The sequence below is a fragment of the Cucurbita maxima genome, unplaced genomic scaffold (genome assembly GCF_002738345.1).
Source record: "Cucurbita maxima cultivar Rimu unplaced genomic scaffold, Cmax_1.0 Cma_Scf00006, whole genome shotgun sequence".
Classification (NCBI taxonomy): Eukaryota; Viridiplantae; Streptophyta; class Magnoliopsida; order Cucurbitales; family Cucurbitaceae; genus Cucurbita; species Cucurbita maxima.
In genome coordinates, this window is record NW_019272022.1 from 5,510,325 (window position 1) to 5,528,130 (window position 17,806).

Consider the following 17,806-nt stretch of genomic DNA (forward strand, 5'->3'; position numbering starts at 1 on the left):
CCAATAAAAGAAATAAAAGCCCAAATACGGCCCAAAGGCCCGATTATAGTACGGGCCGGCGGAAGGAGGAGGTCGGCGAAGCAAATTGATGGGGATGGGGAAAAATCTTGGAGGTTGGAAGGGTTAGGTCTGGATAATCGGATTCGTAGAAATAAACGAGTCAAGGCAGAGGGGCAAAACGGGAATTTAAAATATTTGATATTGCCCTGTAATGGTCAGGAAGCGTTGCGACAATCGCAGAACCCATCTGACTGGAGTAGATTCTCCCCCCTAACCTCTTCGTCACCTTCATTTATCTCAATCTCCATTCCCTTTCTTTCCGCCCCTAATTTCTTCAACCCCGAAACGAACCTTTCTTCTCCTGCCCTGCGCGGCGCGTCCCAGTGTTGAGAATCGCGAAGATCTGTGCTTTTTCGTCGTTCGACAAGGAATGGCTTGGAGGCATCTTATCACCCGGGTGGGTTGCGTTCAATGTTTCGCCTATTACTCTATCAGATCCTTCGTCTTTTTTATTGCAATCATGTGGGTCACCGCCGATATGGGTTCATTTTAGCTTAATCTTCTCATTCTGGGAACCCTAGCTTTTTTTTTTCTGAGAATGTTTTTGTTTTCAACGATGTTGCGATTTTGTTTGCGTGTTTGGAGATGTCATAAATTATTATGTTTTGTTATAAGATTTGTGTTTTTACCTTACTCGATCCATGTCTGGTCCTAGGGCGGCAGCTTATTTTCGTTTCCTCGCTGGTAGCTTCTAGGGTTACCCAATAGGTTGGCGTTGTGGTAAAACGAGTGTGTATGCTTCTAGCTTGGTGATATGCGACTTAGGATGTGTTTTTATGCTGCAGGTTTCGAGGAATAATTCGGAATTCGGACAGTTAAAGAATGCGTTGATTAATGCATATTATCCCGTCAATAAGGGCGGAGTTGGTGGTGGAGGTCAGTTTGTTTCTGCTTTTGGTCATCAATCTTCATGTGTTATTTGAGATGTCAAAATGTTTTTATTGCCAGATGTCAATCGTCATGCGTGTGAAGTCAATCTTGCATGGTTTAAATCATCTGTATGTCTATTTTCTTATCCTCCTTCTTGCTCTGCAGTATATAAATTATTGACGTCTCAGAAGAGATATCAGTCCAGCTATGTCGGTAACCTAGCTCGAAGAGTGCGGGATGCAGATGAGGCCAGTGAAGTTGCTCATCTTAAAGAACTCTTCCGGCGAAACGATCCTGAAGCTGTCATAAGATTATTTGAAACTCAGCCATCGTTGCACCACAATGCTACTGCCCTTTCTGAATATGTTAAAGCATTGGTGAAAGTTGACCGGCTGGATGAAAGTGAACTACTTAAGACATTGCAGAGAGGTGGTTTTATCACATTTGTTTTGTTTTAGTTTTATTGTTTCCATCTATCTTCTCTCTTATTTATTTTATATCTGTGTTTATCTTACGTTCGCTTTTCCAATGGTTCACAAATTTTACATTTTAGGGTGGTATCAAGAAGCTTCATCGTGTTGTGCGAATGCTGAATGAAATTGCTTATGCACGCCCCCCCTCCCTCCCTCCCTCCCTCCCTCCCGTCCATCTCAAAAAGATGTGAACTTTCGAGTGACGTATGAGTCTTTAACTAACATGTATTTGGCTTATTTTTGTAGGCATTTTAAATGCATCTAGGGGAGAGGGAAGCATTGGTAGCATAGCGGCTTTCAGTAATGTTGGTAAACAGTCAAAAGACGGTATTCTTGGAACCTCAAGTGCTCCCATCCATATGGTGGCGTCTGAAGGGGGGCAATTTAAGGAGCAGCTCTGGCGTACAATTCGCACTATTGCACTAGCCTTTCTATTGATTTCTGGTGTAGGAGCACTGATTGAGGATAGAGGAATTAGCAAAGGTTGGTTTCTCTGTTCTTGAACGGATGTATTATAGAAATATGTATTGGAATCAGGGAAATAATATCTTCTTTGATCATCTTAACTATATAGGTCTGGGTTTGAATGAAGAAGTGCAACCTAGCATGGAATCTAATACAAAATTCAATGATGTCAAGGGTGTGGATGAGGCTAAGGCAGAGCTTGAAGAAATTGTTCACTACCTTCGAGATCCCAAGGTAAATTTACGTTTTCAGTTTATAATTTTATAGGCATGTCCCTTTTCTTGTGACTGCATTATCACCAGCTGAGTTTGATGTTTTATTCTATTCGTCATTTAATTTATATCAATATCCATCATTTCTAGCTAGTTCTCGCAATGCTCTAAATACTAGGCTATACACTGCGGTTCTCACCTCCTTCAGCAGTTAATTTTTTTAATCTTATTTTAATTGATTACCCTATAGCGGTTCACTCGTTTGGGCGGCAAACTTCCAAAAGGTGTTCTACTTGTTGGTCCACCTGGAACTGGCAAGACAATGTTAGCAAGAGCAATTGCTGGAGAAGCTGGAGTACCATTCTTTTCCTGCAGTGGCAGTGAGTTTGAAGAGATGTTTGTTGGTGTTGGGGCTAGAAGAGTGAGGGATTTATTTTCAGCTGCAAAGAAGAGGTCACCATGTATTATTTTCATTGACGAGATTGATGCCATTGGTGGAAGCCGTAATCCCAAGGACCAACAGTACATGAAAATGACTCTTAACCAGTTACTCGTTGAACTTGATGGTTTCAAGCAAAATGAAGGAATAATTGTCATTGCGGCAACCAACTTTCCAGAGTCTTTGGACAAGGCGTTAGTAAGACCGGGTCGATTTGATCGGCATATTGTTGTACCTAATCCAGATGTTGAAGGACGAAGGCAGATCCTGGAGTCACATATGTCCAAGGTAGAATTTTCTTCGTTCCTAACTACTACTTTTGTTTTAGAACCTGTGTGTCTCAACCATGTCTGCCAGTGCTGAGTTATACTGAACGAGTAATATAGTCGTATAGCATGCTGTAGTGATGGTAAGGTACAATAGTCATGCTTCATGCTGCTTTATGGCTTACGCCTCTACCCTTTTCCAATATGAGGACGTGCATTGATTTTTACTCATGTCTTAGATATTATCTGATGATATTTTGACCATGATCTCAATCTCGTCTTATTATCCGTCAATAGTTTAATTTATGCTATACCAATTTTCTGTATTTTTTAGCTAGGCATGAACCTTGTCCTCAAGGACACTTGTACAACTTTATAGAACAGATACTGCTCAAGTAAGGTTGTAATCTGAACCTCTTAACATCAAATATTGTTCTGAGATCGAACTTCTGTCCTTGGTTAGGTTTTGCGGTTGGAAACCTATTTTGTCATAATTTTTTGTTCATTTAAATCTTAGCAACATTTTAGCCAGCTAGGGCCATCCAGTATTTTAGTTCCAGGTATGCTTTTTATGCACAGTAATTATGATTATGACATTACTTCTACAGATATTGAAGGCAGATGACGTCGATATGATGATCATTGCTAGAGGAACTCCTGGTTTTTCTGGTGCTGATCTTGCAAATTTAGTCAACATAGCTGCTTTAAAGGCTGCAATGGATGGTGCTAAAGCAGTGAGCATGGATGATCTGGAATTTGCAAAGGACAAGATTATGATGGGAAGTGAGCGCAAGTCTGCTGTCATTTCTGATGAGTCGCGAAAATTGACTGCATTCCATGAGGGTGGGCATGCCCTTGTGGCAATTCACACCGATGGAGCGCTCCCAGTTCATAAGGCCACAATTGTTCCAAGAGGAATGGCTCTTGGCATGGTTGCACAATTGCCTGATAAGGATGAGACTAGTGTCTCCCGGAAACAGATGCTTGCCCGTCTCGATGTTTGCATGGGAGGGCGAGTTGCAGAAGAGCTCATTTTTGGAGAAAATGAAGTTACTTCTGGTGCCTCATCTGATTTGCAACAAGCAACTTCTCTTGCTAGAGCTATGGTTACCAAGTATGGAATGAGCAAAGAAGTTGGGCTTGTCGCTCACAATTATGACGACAATGGGAAAAGCATGAGCACAGAAACAAGGCTTCTTATTGAAAAGGAAGTGAAGAACTTCTTAGGAGCGGCGTATGCCAATGCAAAAACAATTCTTACCACCCATAACAAGGAGCTCCATGCCCTTGCAAATGCTTTGCTCGAGCATGAAACACTCTCTGGTAGTCAGATCATGGCTCTTCTTGCACAAGTAAACTCTCAGCAGCAGCATCAACAACAACATCAACAATTAGTTTCCACTCAGAGTAGCTCACAGTCCAACCCTGTGCCACCCTCAGCACCAAACCCTGCTGCATCTGCGGCCGCTGCAGCCGCGGCCGCAGCGGCAACTGCTGCAGCCAAGGCGAAAGGCATTGCTCCTGTTGGATCTTAACAGTATGATCCCTTTCAGTTGCGCTCTTTTTTCCTATTCATTGTGAATATAGTAACTTCCCTGCTGCCTTGTTGTCTCTTTTTTGGGTGATTGTAGCTGCCACTAAGATTATGTATCACTATGCATCTAATTGTCGATTGCTAGCTGTAGAAGAGGTGAATGCAGTCAGTGTTAGCGGTTAGAGGAGTTCATTGTCTTTTCTTTATGCTTCTCTTCCATTGTTTCGATACTTAAAAAATAATTTTCTCACATACATACGTTGAAAAGTACTTATAAGGCTCCCATCTCAGTTGCTTCGTTGGTGCATGCATCTGCCTTTGATTTATTTCTGGATGCTCGATTCTTCTCAACCTTTAGTTCTTTTCTTTTAATAATATCTTTTCTTATTCAGATACATTCCATCACATTTTTAATGATGTTCATTTCAAATAATCCTAGCTTCGAATAAGATAATATTTTAAACTATCTTTCCATTTGCAAATCACATAATTTTACAATGAACTTTCTTGATTTCTATACTGGGTTTACGCAAGACAGGGAAAATAAGCTAATGAGCTGCTCTAAAGGGTACAGATTTCTTCACTAGAATTTTCCCTCTTGCATGACCATCATCTGTCAAGGACTTTTGAGCTGTGTTCCAGGTTGCCAAGGAGACTGATCTTTGACATACCTGTTGTGAGCTTGTCTTCATCGTGTTAATCAAACAACGTATTTGATGTGGGTTTCCCGTGGAAAGTGCCACTGGAGAATTAGATAATTTGATCCAGTCTGACAAATGAATTGGATGGTTCACGCTTTTCATGCTTTTGTGAACTTGCTTTATAATCTAGTGAAAATTTGGTAGGAATTATCTAGTACTATGTCCTAAAGAATACTTCGTTCTCATATTCAACCGATAGTGAGATCTCAATCCACCCCTTCAGGACTCAATGTCCTGCTGGCACTCATTCCCAACTGATGTGAGATCTCAAACCACTCTTTCAGGGCTCAATGTCCTGCTTGCACTCATTCCCCTCTTCAATCAACGTGGATCTCAAAATTTACTTTTTGATGTTGACATTCTCATCAGTATTTTGATGAAATCCGTATGTTGGTGAAAAACAGAACACAATTTGTGTAGCCATAAATGTCAACAGATTCGATCAAATATAAAGAAATATCGACTCATATTGCTCTACTCACCCATATAACTTAGTATTCGTCCTGAAAATAAGGAAGGAAATTTAGATAATACTGATGGAGAGCTTTCATTAAGATGTATATCCTCCTGCCTACAAAATGTTGAGAGGGACAACAACTCCGTTAGCAGAAGCTGCGAGATACGGCTGCTATATAAATTAAGTACGTCGCTAGGCAGTGATAGTTCTTGGCTTGACTCCAATTTTTCTCCATGAAACACTTGGCATTATTTGTTTGGTGTCGACACGATCCTTATACTTGATAGCAAAGTTGAGCAATGAATCAATAAGAGAATCTGACAGAAGGTATGGTTTTAGACCCAACTCTACGAGTTTGGTGTGCTTGGCATTGTAGTAATGTTCCTCTGCCTCTACCCTTGGATTTGGCACAGATATGGTCTGGACATCTAACCCGAGCTTCTGTCCTGCTTTCGTGACAAGAGCAGCAAGTTCATTGACAGAAAACTGTTCTGTAAATTGATTGAAGACACGAAACTCTCCCGGGTTCGCTGGATTTGCAATGGCGAGTTCTACGCACTGCACTGTATCTCTTATGTCAAGATATCCTCGAGTCTGGAAACATGACCAGGAAAAACAGATATTAGTCAAGAAATGATATCAGAAGCTAAAATGAGCTCGAGTTAATAATAATTCTAAAGGGAAACTAGTCATGTATCATTGTTAAATGACAATTGCTTCAAAGAAAACTCTTCATCGCTGTGGATCATACCTGACCGCCTTTGCCATATACAGTGAGTGGATGACCAACAGCAGCCTGAACACAGAAACGGTTCAATGCAGTCCCAAACACCCCATCATAATCAAATCTGTTATACAGCTCTTCATGCATTGCGGTCTCGTCTGTTCGTAATCCATAAACAACCCCTTGGTTTAAATCCGTAGCTCTGATCCCCCAAGCCTTGCAAGTAAAAGCTATATTGTGTGAATCATGAACCTTACTTAGATGATAGAAAGAACTTGCTTGCTTGGGGTAAGGTAGAGTATCTGTTCTTCCATTGTGAGTTATAGTAATGAAACCTTCTTCAATGTCAATATTGGGAGTCCCATATTCACCCATAGTCCCCAGCTTCACCAAATGACAGTCTTCTCTAAACTCCTTAATAGCAAAAAGCACATTGAGAGTTCCAATCACATTGTTGTGTTGAGTAAATACAGCTCTTGATCGATCAATCATGGAATATGGAGCAGAACGTTGCTCACCAAAATGGACAACAGCATCAGGTTCAAATGATTTAAAGGTTTCTGCTAAGAACTCAAAGTCACAAATATCACCAATGAAGAGTTCAATAGTCTGCCCAGTTAAAGATTTCCAGCAGCGAATGCGATTATGGATGGAGGAAATAGGAGTCAATGAGTCCAGACCAAGCTGATGGTCAAAGAGACGGCGAACAAGGTTGTCAACAATGGCAACCTCATATCCTTTCTTGGAGAGGTGAAGAGCAGTAGCCCAACCACAGTAACCATCTCCGCCAATGATCATCGCCCGCTTTGCCTTGGACGATCGACTTGACCCATCAAGAGATCCAGAGGTGGATTGAGTGGTGGGGGCTTCCTGGCTCGTTGGAAGTGTGGTTGCTCGGACAACACACTTTCTTGCCAGTCTCTTTTCATGCCAGACAAGCCTTGGCATTAGTGATTTACATGTTTTTGAAGTCAATGATGCAGAAAACAAGGTTAAACTCTCATTTGATGGTTTAAAGTAAGATTTCTTGCTGGAGGAGGAGATCTTCAAACAGCATGAAGTTGAAAGAATATGTGCCATATCAACGATCACGCAATACTAATTCTCTTGAACCTGCAGAGACAATGCTCAATTAGTCAAATAACAAATGGCTGCTACAATGGTACTTCAGTTAGGATTCTTGTTTCTTCAATAAACCCTCATAGAAGAAATATGTGAGAATGAAATCGATATCCCCACAGCCGCAGAAGCAAAAAAAAAAAAAGCGCAACTTGTTCTTTCTCTTTGCATTGGGACTCACATTCGTGGGGTATTCCGTAAGAATCAGAGTGATAAAACAACACTTCAACACAACACCAAATAGAATAACAAAAGGGATTTCTTCATGAACCAAAGAACCAAAAACTTCAGAGTCATGGACTGAGGGGTTCAGCAAAAATCTCTATTGGGGCATTTAGACAAACACCTAAGCTGCATAGCTGAAGTATGATGGAGAACAAGCATGACCCACAACAACAAAAACAAAAATACTCAAATCCCCATATCACAAATGAAGATTCATCCTCGAATTTTCCAGAACGATCATTTTCAGGAAAAAAAAAATAAAACATTCGAGGGGAGGGTTTGGGAAAACCGCAATTCAATCAGTCGGAAGAAATCTTCAGAAACGGTCACTTACGGCGGTGAAGCTGATCCAAATGTTGAGAACTGTGAATAATTTGGAGTAGGGAGGAATTGGTACTGAGAAGCAACACAACTTTTGGCTCGCTGTCTTGGAGGAGCTAGAATCTAAATCGTGGCTAAGAGCATATTCGGCTTATCCTGCCGTTCGCATATTCGACCCTATTCCCTTTTTAAATGTAATAATTTTATTTTTCAATAAAACATTATATTTTAAAAATGTTTAAATATATAATTTTGTATTTTTTCTCTCATATTTTATCTTTTAATTCTTTAAAAAAGTTTATTCTAAATTTGATATTTCTATGGTCGAGTCCACACCATGCATACGTAACATATGATACTCCGTATATCTTCGAGCTCCATATCTATTTTTGTTTTAAACGAACATTATTTTTAAATATAAAATAATAATATGTGTATACATTTAAAATTTTACTAAATTACAAAATAACAATTTTTAATTTTTTTTATTATTTATGTAATTAAAAAAATTAAAAGGAAGATCTCGGAAGCTTAAGTTCAAAGGAGCGGGAAGCTATTATATGTCATAAATCTGACACGAGAGGTTATTTATTTATTCACTTAATAAATAGATAAAAATTGGAAGAAATAAATGTATTAGGAAAATTTTAATATTTTAAATGTGAATTAATTTTAGTATAGGAAAATTTCAATCAATTTCATTGTATTCACCAAAAGGTAAAAAGTAAAAAGTAAAAAGTAGAAGAAAAAGAAAAAGCTAACTTTTTACTGACCAATCACTCCTTCTCACAAACCTCAAATTTTTTATCCTTTTTTTTAATATCTCTAAAAAAAATACAAAAAATAGAAAAAACGGATAATATATATAATATTTGTTACCGACTAATTAGAGAGTGAATATCCAGATTTTAATCCGGAGATCAACTTTGCAGGCGGCGTCAAGAACAGAGGCCACCGTCGGCGATTTCCCCTTCGGCGGAGTTCCTTTAATTCCTTCACACGTTACTCTGATTCCCACCTTTTTGCTTTTCACTTTGCCGATTTTCACGTTCACTTTCGTGTCCATTTCGATCGTCAGAGGGGCGCCTCCTTTCTTCTTCAGATCCGATCTGAGGTTCGTAACGGAATCCGCGTCCAGATCTCTGGCGCCGGATATTAGGGCTCGGAATACCGTCTGGTTATTGGTGGCGCTGGTGAACGCTGGGATCGAACCATTGCCGAGGAGAACAGAATGGGACAAACAGGACAGAGTGAAGGGGTCGTATGAGAATGTGATGTGGGAATTAGGGTTGAAGGATGAGAGAGTGAGATTGAAGAGAGACGAGAGGTATGAAGCGGAGGAATCCGCGGCAATTGTGAGATTGAGCTTTGAAATTCGGAGGGAGGAGATTGTAAATTGAGGACGGTGAGGGCGGTACAAGACGTAGAGGGCGGCGCCAGTAATTGCGGCTAGAAGCGCTAGCCCTAGGACAATGATGATGGTCCAAAAGCAGAAACAGCAGCAGAGATTGCGGCGGCTACGGTGGTGATTGCGGCGGTGTCGGTATGGTTGTTGACGGAATTGTGGTTTGGAAGATGAGGCTGGCGCGGCGCCGTTGACGGCGGGTTTGGAGGTAGGGTGAGCGGCGGCAGACATGGTAATTGAAGAAGAAGAAATTGGTTGAATGCTTCTCTGCAACTCGGAATCTGTGAGTTGCTTGGATTAGTTCCTATCTTTCTAAAAATAAATAAATAAATAATTAATTAATTTCTCCTTCTCTTTTTTTCTTCAACCTAAATTCCAATCTTCCGTTTTAAGCCTTCGTGTTGCTGATTCCTTTTCTCCCATCTAAACCCAACTTATTATCCAAAATTTATGAAAATTAGAGGATAATTATAAAATATTTTTAAAAATTTTATAGTATTAATTATTTATATTGAAAAAGTAGAGAGAGATGTTAAATTTTTCTTTAGAATTATTGTATGATTAAAAAAATTTAAAGTCCACAAATATAAATAAGAAGAAAAAAAAGTAAAAGAATGGAACTTTAATTAAAAATGAGAACTCAAAAAAAAAAAAGGAAATAGGTGACGTGGATAGTGAAGACACGTGAATGGACAATGTTACAGAAATGGGAGGTGGGATCACACGCGGTTACAACTACAATTACAATTACACTTGCAAGCAGTTGATTGGACGACAGTAAATATAAATAAATATATGTTTTAAAAAAAATAAAAGAGTGGGGCCCAGTAATTAGCTTACTAATCGTAATCAGTAGGTTGGATTTGCTTAAACAAAAAGGCAACAAATTAGAGTATTGAATTAATGTAATTAAAAAGGTGAGATTTCCTTTCCGCCATATCCAAATCCAAATCCAGTAAAAGCAACAATGTAATTTTTTTTTTTCACTTGAACCACCGACACTTTTCAATAAATAAATAAATAAATAAAAATAGTTATAATATGCAAGAATTTACAATTATTATAAGCTTTGATTATACCAAAAATTCTTTTGATACTTAGCTTATGATATAAAAAATCAAATAATTTTATTTTGAAATTCCTTTATTACTTTATTTTCTATGTCCATAGTTGTCACAACTTTCTTGAACAAAAATCAAAGCATAAATATTCCTTATATTTCTTTTAAAAGTTATTATATATTTTTTCTTTAATTGTTTTTAAAGAGTTTGAACCAAAAAAAATAATAAAAGAACGTCTTAAGTGAAATAAAATTAGAAATTAGAGACGAAACATAAATTTAAAAAATCAATGCAAGACACATGAGAACTAAGCCTCGAGCCGGGAGGAAGATAACTAATTGGATCTTCATGGGCCTATGACAAAGCCCATGAACATGGCCTATTAATTTGTATTTGGGCCTGACCCAGCAGTTTAAATAGGCCCAAACCTTGGCCCTTTAAACTTTAAAGCTTCTCCAATCGGCCAGCCTGTTGCCATTTAAATTTTCTGAAGCACGTTACTTCAATCACAATTAAGCATCAAATTCCCACATTAATTATCTTTTTTCGCCCTAAATCTATCAATTTCCGAATTAAATAATAATAACTAATTGTCGTTATATTTTCATATTTACTTCTTAAATCAAAACGGCGCTAGTGGCGTTTTCCCCCACGTGCAACATGAGATCCGACGTCTATTTACCAAACTACCCCTACTACCCCCACTCCTCATACAATGACCTGTCTGTCAGATTGTCGGGATGGAGCAATAAATGACAGCTTATGGGATGGGTGTTATGGAGGGACGTAACTGGAAACGAATTTATCAACATTGGTTACGGGAAATAGGTGAAGGCCAAACTTGAGGGGCATTAAAGAAAAGAATACAGGAAATTAAAGTTACAAAGAGGGATATTTAAAACAGTAGGTCTATTTTTTCTTCTTCTTTTAGGGTTTAGATGGTGGAGTCCAATTTATATGAAATTTCAAACTAATCCTTGAGAATATCAAAAATTAGAAAACCCCGCCCCAAGAGAGTTTGAAATTACTTTTTGTTTACCTTGTCTATTTCGCGTTCCCTCTGCTGATCATATCTTTGTACTTGAGAATGGATTCCAGCCTCTGTAATTTCAACTGTTGCTTGAATTTGTTGATGAAGTCGTCGGCCCTTGCGTCTACTCCCTCGTCTATCTCCGCCATTTTCGCTCTTCCTTCATTCACTGTGGCCGGACGGCGACTCTCCACGATTTCATCTGCTTCGAAATGCGAGAATGCAGATTTCGAACTCGCTGATTTCTTCATTTTCCTCGGCAGTTTGGTTGGAATCTCACCGGCAGTCGGCTTTGTGTCGGATTTTGTCCTGGTGAAGTGATCGCCATGGAGTTTACTGTAAACCTCGTCCATCGTCGGTTCTTGATCTTCGTCTATTTCTTCATCCTCCGCTCGTTTCGGCGCCGCCTCTTCCCGCCCGATCTGGACCTCCTCGATTTTCTGAACCGCAGTAACAGACGGATGCGTATATTTAGAAGACTCCTCCGATCTAAAGCCATAGAAGTTAAACTTGAGCCGCTGAAGCATAGAAGGAGACCTAACGAGTTGCGGATGTTCGAACTTAGCATAATGAATCTCGTTTGCAGGCGGTTTCTCTACCACAGTTGCCGGCAGTGGAGAGTCGAAAGACTCCTCGGATTTGTAGCCTGAGAAGCTAAACTTAAACCGCTGAAACACAGAAGGAGACCTAACGAGTTGCGGATGTTCAAAACTAGCATAATGAGTCTCGTTTACAGGCGATTTCTCGACCACAGTTTCCGGCGGTAGAGATTGGAAAGACTCCTCCGATTTATAACCTGAAAAACTAAATTTAAACCGCTGAAGCACAGAAGGAGACCTAACGAGTTGCGGATGTTCAAAACTAGCATAATGAGTTTCATTTCCAGGCAGTTTCTCGAACAGAGTGGCCGGCTCTTCGGATCTATACGAATAAGGATTAAACGATTTGAGCCTCTGAAGCATAGACGGCGATCTGTGGAGGTACTGAAGCTGGTCAGGATCGGAAGGATGGCGGTAATTTTTTTGAGGGCCACCTAAGTTGGAAGCAATAGCAATGGTGCCGATCACGAGGTTGAGAATGACGAAGAGAACAGTGGGGGTGAACCAACTGTTGATGGAGGTCCATATGGAGAGGGTGGAAGAAACAGATTCGGCGAACATGGCGGAAACAAGGCAGAGAAGGAGGAGAGGAAATGGGAGAGATTCGATGGAGAAGAAGATGAAGAGAAGGCATAGCGAGGGAGTGGGTTTTGGTTATTATTATTATTGGGTTTGGACATTTTCGGAAAGTCAAATTTCTTTTCTTTTCTTTTTTTTTTTAAAAGGAGGATTATAGGGGCACGCATTTTTCGGGGACGTACGTGGTTGTTTTTTATAGGTCTGTGAGAAACGGACAATAGAGAAAGAGGTAATGTGTGGGATTTTTTTTTTTTTTTAATAAAAAAATCAATTAATTTTTAGGTAGACGTGAGGTCATAATTGGGATTTACTAAAGTGGAGTGATGGGGACAAGGAATCAACTGAAGCCAATGACTAAAAAACGCTGCGTTTTGGGTCATCGCCATAATTTGTCTTAACTCTTAATTAAAGCCATTTTAATTACCTAATCTCATAAAACCGTCCATTTAGTGTTCCCTTAACTGACAACTTCATCTAATACGTGTCTTTTGTGTATGACAAAATATTCCATTTAAAAATAAAATAAGAGGATAAATTAGAGAAAAATAAAATTTTAATGTAATTAGAGCTTCAATTTATTTATAAAATAAATATAGATTTTTAAAATATAATTTTTTATACACCACGTAATATGTATGTGATAAATATTTTATAATTGATTATTAGATCTATTCAACCAATCTTTATCTCCTATACTTACAGATTTATATATTAAATGTCACAATATAAAAGATATGAAATTTAATTTATAAAACTTGAATATATCTCATTTTCGCTTAATAAATAATAAAATAATAAATTATGGGCATCAACCAGTTGACTTTTGAATATAAAATAATATTAAATGTTTGATAATGTGATGAATATTCAAAATTTGAAGTAGTTTGCCTTGTGAAGTACCGACATGAAATATATATTTTATTTAATTTCACATGATACCCCAAGTTACAAGTATTATGGGATCTAGAAGTTGCAAACTATGAGATAAAAACTAACCTAAGGAACAATTATGAAATGAGCTTAGATATTATTTACGTAAAGTTTGCAAAATTTTAAATTTAAATTTATTTCAATTCATATTATTGTTAGGCTAAATGTTTCGGTCTCATCTATACCCGTGTGAGATCTCGTAATCCACCTTCCTTTGAGGTTAGTGTTTTCGTTGACACACTGCCCTGTGTTTTGTTTTGATACCATTTATAATAGCTCCTCACCGTGGAACTCGGTGTGTAATCTTAAAACTGTGAAGCTGACCGAACAATTAATATTTTATTTTTTTATTATTTAAAAAATGGTTTTTTAAAAGAAGAAAAATTGTGAAAAGGGGTTGAAACATGCAGCAGCCGAAATCTACTGAAATTGCTCCCTAGACCTGCAAAAAGAAAACCTAAGCTAAAATAGATTAATAATTATAATATTCGAATATTCGCCGACTTTTAATTACCGTCCATATTATTTTATTATTTATTAACATATATTTATTTAATTATGCTTAAATTGTTAAATACACAAATTATTATTTTATTTTATATAATAATTCATATTGGATTGATTTAGGGCTTTTATGAATGAGGGGCATGTTGGGTATTTCTGTTGCCCTTCACTCGGCCCTGTTTATGGCCCAGGCCCATCTGGTTTCAAAAACAATTTCTTTTTTTTATTTTAATATTCAATTAAAATGGTAAAATGGTAACCTTGGTTTTAAAAAAAATTATAATTTAATCTCTTAGACGAAAAAATTACCACATAAATGCTTATATCAATAAGATGCATAGAGTTTATTATATAAAGTCAAGACGATTCGTAGCTGATACAGCAATGATTGCATTTTTGTTTTGGGCAATTGAGTCGAGCATGTGATGAGGAAGAGCCAGGTTGGTTAAAAACGATGGCTTTTCTAAACAAAAGTTGGGTGTTTTGGATCGTTGTAAAAGTTGTAAAAGTAATGACAAAGAGAAGAAAGAAGGTAATGTTTGAGATGGAGGGGATGTCGTTGATGCTGTTGTGGCTGTGGGCTGTGGGCTGTGGCTGGTGGGGACTGGAAATTTTGAAGGATGTCAGCACTCTGTCCATCGCCCTGTCCTGTCCTCCATAAATTTATTGTCTTTGGCTACACTTGAGCGCTGGCTAGGGCAAGAGGGCAAGAGGGCAAGAGGGCAAGATGCATGCATGTTCATCATCAACACCAATGTTTTCTTTCTTACCCATCTCATTTTTTTTAGACTTTTCATGTTTAATCACATTTTTATGAGGTGGGTGGTTTTGGATTTGGTTATAAGTTATCTCATTCCTGTCTCACGAGTTTATAAATAGTAGGAGTATTCAAAAAACTTGATCACACCTATCTAACATGTATGATTTTAGTTGGACTATGAACTTATTTGAGTTGGGTTAGATTCGAAACCAGACAACTGGAACAAACCTAACTAAAAAAAAATTATGTTTGAGTTGGGTTTGGTTCATTATTTAATAATAATTGTTTGAGTTGGAACAAATGGGTTAAGTCTAAAGAAAATGTCTTGACCCCACCAAACCCAACTCACAAATACTTCTAGAAATTGGTACAAGACCCAACAAGATGATTTAGGTGTTGGATTCAAACATAGGACAAATTACTTGCTTTAATACCATCGAATCAACAAATTTAAGCTCATGGTTTTTTTTTTAGATTTTGGATGAAAGGTTTGAACATCTAACCGGTACGTCGATGGTAGAATGAATTACCGTTAATTTGTACTCACCCTTTCGATGGATTACGATATGGTTAATAATGAGTTTTGAAGAACATTCTGCAAGTGGAGTGTTGTAGCATAGCATAATTTGGTGTCGAATTGTAGCATTCTACACAACCTTTTAGGGTGTCCTTATATGGGAGAGGGGTTTAAAGAAGCTACTCACGTGAAGTGGTTCTTCCCTTTATAAGCCCTCTCCATCAACCCCTTTTGTTCTCTTTCATTACCCTATCACTTACTGCCCACTTTTCTGGACACAAATAATCAACCCATTCTCGCTCTCTCCATCTCTCCCATGAACTCTCTCTATCCATTAATGGCGAAACACGAAGAACAAGATCCCGATCTTAAACTCTATATCTTCCCCTCTACCTCCCAAGTTGCAGCTGCTTCTTCACACCTTGCTTTTGCCACTTGCTTTACTTCTAGTGCCACTCAACATGATCATCAAAGAATGGATCTTCATCATCATCAAAACCAGGCAATTACCCATAACCCCAATCTTCTATCGTTTCAATTCACTCGTGATTTTGATTTATTAAGAATAAGAAACTCCAATATTATATTAGGAGTGAGAAAATTTCATAAATAAGAGTGGATAACGTTTTTATTCTTAACATGACATTAAGGTTCTGATTCTTAACATGATTTTAGTATCATTAGTTTATGGATTTGAACCAACGAGTGATTGATTTGATTGTTCATACAATTTTTTCTAGTTTCTTCCTGTAATTCAATATATTTGAAGATTGATTATTGTTTTGATACATATATATATAGGGTGAAAAAGAAATTGATGGATCAAGAACAGATATTGATCATCAAGAACAGCAACTAGATGAGTATCAAATCAAAAAGCGAGATAATGGGTCAGCTGCAAAATACTGGATGTCTTCAAAGATGAGATTGATGCAAAAGATGATGAAAGTTGGCGGTGGAAATTCAGATCAGGCGGCGGCGGCGGCGGCTGGTAGAAGAAGCAATAATAATGAAGGAAGATCGTGTTGTAGTTCAAATGGTGTTAGGGTTTGCAGTGATTGTAACACCACGACAACTCCTCTATGGCGCAGTGGTCCTCAAGGCCCTAAGGTCATTCCCCTTCTCTATCTGACAAATTACTTTAATTTTACTGTCCCAAAACCCCAAAAAAATTTAACCCTTTTTGTATATTTCTACTACAACTTGACCCATTTCTTTGTTTCTTTCTCATTCTCTCTAGATTTTTCGTAAGTCGTTGATTTCTATAATGACATCGCCTTATTTTTTGTTCATCGTAATGATACATTTAAACTAAGTAAATTATTCAATAATATAAAGATGACATGATACTGTCAGTTTAAGCTTGCATGACTTTGGTTTTGATTTGATCGTTTCTCTTTTGGGTGGCAGTCGCTATGCAATGCATGTGGGATCCGGCAGAGGAAGGCAAGGCGAGCGATGGCGGAAGCTGCAAATGGCGGTGGGCGTGGGGCAGTCGTGGTGGCGGCGGCGTCGGGGAAGGAGTTGTACAAGGAGAAGAAATCACGTTTGAGTTGGCATGGAGATGATGACGATGGTGAGGAAGTGAAGAAGAAGAAGGGCAATAATAGGAATATGGGAGAGAAGTGTTTGGAGTCTCAAAGTGAAGGGAGGAACGACGGTGTTTTACGTTTGAGCAAAAATGGTTCGGCTTTTGGGAGGGTGTTTCCAAGAGACGAGGAAGAAGCCGCCATTCTTTTGATGGAGCTTTCTTGTGGTCTTGTTCACACCTGTTGATTTTTTTTTTTTTTTTTTTTTTTTTTTTTTTTTTTTTTTTTTTTTTTTNTTTTTTTTTTTTTTTTTTTTTTTTTTTTTTTTTTTTTTTTTTTTTTTTTTTTTTTTTTTTTTTTTTTTTTTTTTTTTTCTTCTTCTTCTTCTTCTTCTTTTGTGATTGAATCTTTAATTAATGATGATAATAACTTAAAAGGTTTCTACATTATATAGATTTGAGCTACTAATGGATGATCGATATATTTATTGTTTCTTATCCATTTGTTGGTCGGTTCAAGAATAGTGCCAAATGTAACAATTGCACTCTTGCAATAGTGAGACAGTGATTGTGCGACAGTTGTTCTAACTCAACAGATAAGTAAGTCGTATGAGACAATCTTAACTAGCCTTGGGTCATGTTTATCATAAAATGTTTACCATAATAAGAGTAGATGTGATTTTGGTGAATAGTCATACAACTTGTATTGATCGAATAAAAATAGTAAAAATCAAAATAATATGAAAGCAAGTAAAAGAGGTTTGAAGCAGATGTACACCCCTCGATAATACATATACACTCTGAATAAGTATGGTTAGGACATTCGATAAGTATTCACAAGTAACATGTCTTGGACAAGTATGATCGTGACACTGAGTGGGTGTCACTAGTAGCTTTTGGGGCAACATTTGTCTGATCCTAGACAGATATTCATTATGTATTAAATTTAGGAAAAAATATATATATATATATATATATATATATATATATATATATATATATATATATATATATATATATATATATA

The 17,806-nt window shown here is 37.7% G+C and overlaps 5 protein-coding genes across 5 annotated transcripts; 2 read left to right on the forward strand and 3 right to left on the reverse strand.

Annotated features, from left to right (window-relative positions):
* The first annotated feature begins 188 nt into the window (after window positions 1-188).
* On the forward strand, window positions 189-4,626 carry LOC111481200 (ATP-dependent zinc metalloprotease FTSH 4, mitochondrial). Its single transcript, XM_023126573.1, has 7 exons — window positions 189-457; window positions 846-936; window positions 1,096-1,359; window positions 1,650-1,886; window positions 1,978-2,102; window positions 2,331-2,807; window positions 3,394-4,626. The coding sequence occupies exons 1-7, from the start codon at window positions 431-433 to the stop codon at window positions 4,318-4,320; spliced, it is 2,148 nt and encodes a 715-aa protein (XP_022982341.1). The 5' UTR covers window positions 189-430; the 3' UTR covers window positions 4,321-4,626.
* An 885-nt stretch (window positions 4,627-5,511) lies between these two features.
* LOC111481211 (UDP-sulfoquinovose synthase, chloroplastic) lies at window positions 5,512-8,028 on the reverse strand. Its single transcript, XM_023126588.1, has 3 exons — window positions 7,880-8,028; window positions 6,229-7,314; window positions 5,512-6,071 (listed from the first exon to the last, which is right to left on the reverse strand). The coding sequence occupies exons 2-3, from the start codon at window positions 7,279-7,281 to the stop codon at window positions 5,670-5,672; spliced, it is 1,455 nt and encodes a 484-aa protein (XP_022982356.1). The 5' UTR covers window positions 7,282-7,314; window positions 7,880-8,028; the 3' UTR covers window positions 5,512-5,669.
* On the reverse strand, window positions 7,975-9,676 carry LOC111481238 (NDR1/HIN1-like protein 6). Its single transcript, XM_023126634.1, has 2 exons — window positions 8,746-9,676; window positions 7,975-8,050 (listed from the first exon to the last, which is right to left on the reverse strand). The coding sequence occupies exon 1, from the start codon at window positions 9,500-9,502 to the stop codon at window positions 8,753-8,755; it is 750 nt and encodes a 249-aa protein (XP_022982402.1). The 5' UTR covers window positions 9,503-9,676; the 3' UTR covers window positions 7,975-8,050; window positions 8,746-8,752.
* A 1,481-nt stretch (window positions 9,677-11,157) lies between these two features.
* LOC111481220 lies at window positions 11,158-12,619 on the reverse strand. The gene has a single exon (XM_023126605.1). It carries the CDS (start codon window positions 12,520-12,522, stop codon window positions 11,377-11,379), a length of 1,146 nt encoding a protein of 381 aa, XP_022982373.1. The 5' UTR covers window positions 12,523-12,619; the 3' UTR covers window positions 11,158-11,376.
* Window positions 12,620-15,473: 2,854 nt separating this feature from the next.
* LOC111481233 (putative GATA transcription factor 22) lies at window positions 15,474-17,027 on the forward strand. Its single transcript, XM_023126628.1, has 3 exons — window positions 15,474-15,753; window positions 16,053-16,361; window positions 16,662-17,027. Exons 1-3 carry the CDS (start codon window positions 15,568-15,570, stop codon window positions 17,025-17,027), a joined length of 861 nt encoding a protein of 286 aa, XP_022982396.1. The 5' UTR covers window positions 15,474-15,567.
* The last annotated feature ends 779 nt before the right edge of the window (window positions 17,028-17,806 follow it).

Excerpts from the sequence above, each read along its gene's own strand:
- LOC111481200 (XM_023126573.1), top strand. The coding sequence starts at position 431 with ATGGCTTGGAGGCATCTTATCACCCGG. Across the intron at positions 937-1,095 it reads GGGCGGAGTTGGTGGTGGAG|TATATAAATTATTGACGTCT; the intron begins GTCAGTTTGTTT and ends CTTGCTCTGCAG. Across the intron at positions 2,808-3,393 it reads TGGAGTCACATATGTCCAAG|ATATTGAAGGCAGATGACGT; the intron begins GTAGAATTTTCT and ends TTACTTCTACAG.
- LOC111481211 (XM_023126588.1), bottom strand. The coding sequence starts at position 7,281 with ATGGCACATATTCTTTCAACTTCATGCTGTTTGAAGATCTCCTCCTCC. Across the intron at positions 6,072-6,228 it reads TATATGGCAAAGGCGGTCAG|ACTCGAGGATATCTTGACAT; the intron begins GTATGATCCACA and ends TCATGTTTCCAG.
- LOC111481238 (XM_023126634.1), bottom strand. The coding sequence starts at position 9,502 with ATGTCTGCCGCCGCTCACCCTACCTCCAAACCCGCCGTCAACGGCGCC.
- LOC111481220 (XM_023126605.1), bottom strand. The coding sequence starts at position 12,522 with ATGTTCGCCGAATCTGTTTCTTCCACCCTCTCCATATGGACCTCCATC.
- LOC111481233 (XM_023126628.1), top strand. The coding sequence starts at position 15,568 with ATGAACTCTCTCTATCCATTAATGGCGAAACACGAAGAACAAGATCCC. Across the intron at positions 15,754-16,052 it reads TTCATCATCATCAAAACCAG|GGTGAAAAAGAAATTGATGG; the intron begins GCAATTACCCAT and ends ATATATATATAG. Across the intron at positions 16,362-16,661 it reads GTGGTCCTCAAGGCCCTAAG|TCGCTATGCAATGCATGTGG; the intron begins GTCATTCCCCTT and ends TTTGGGTGGCAG.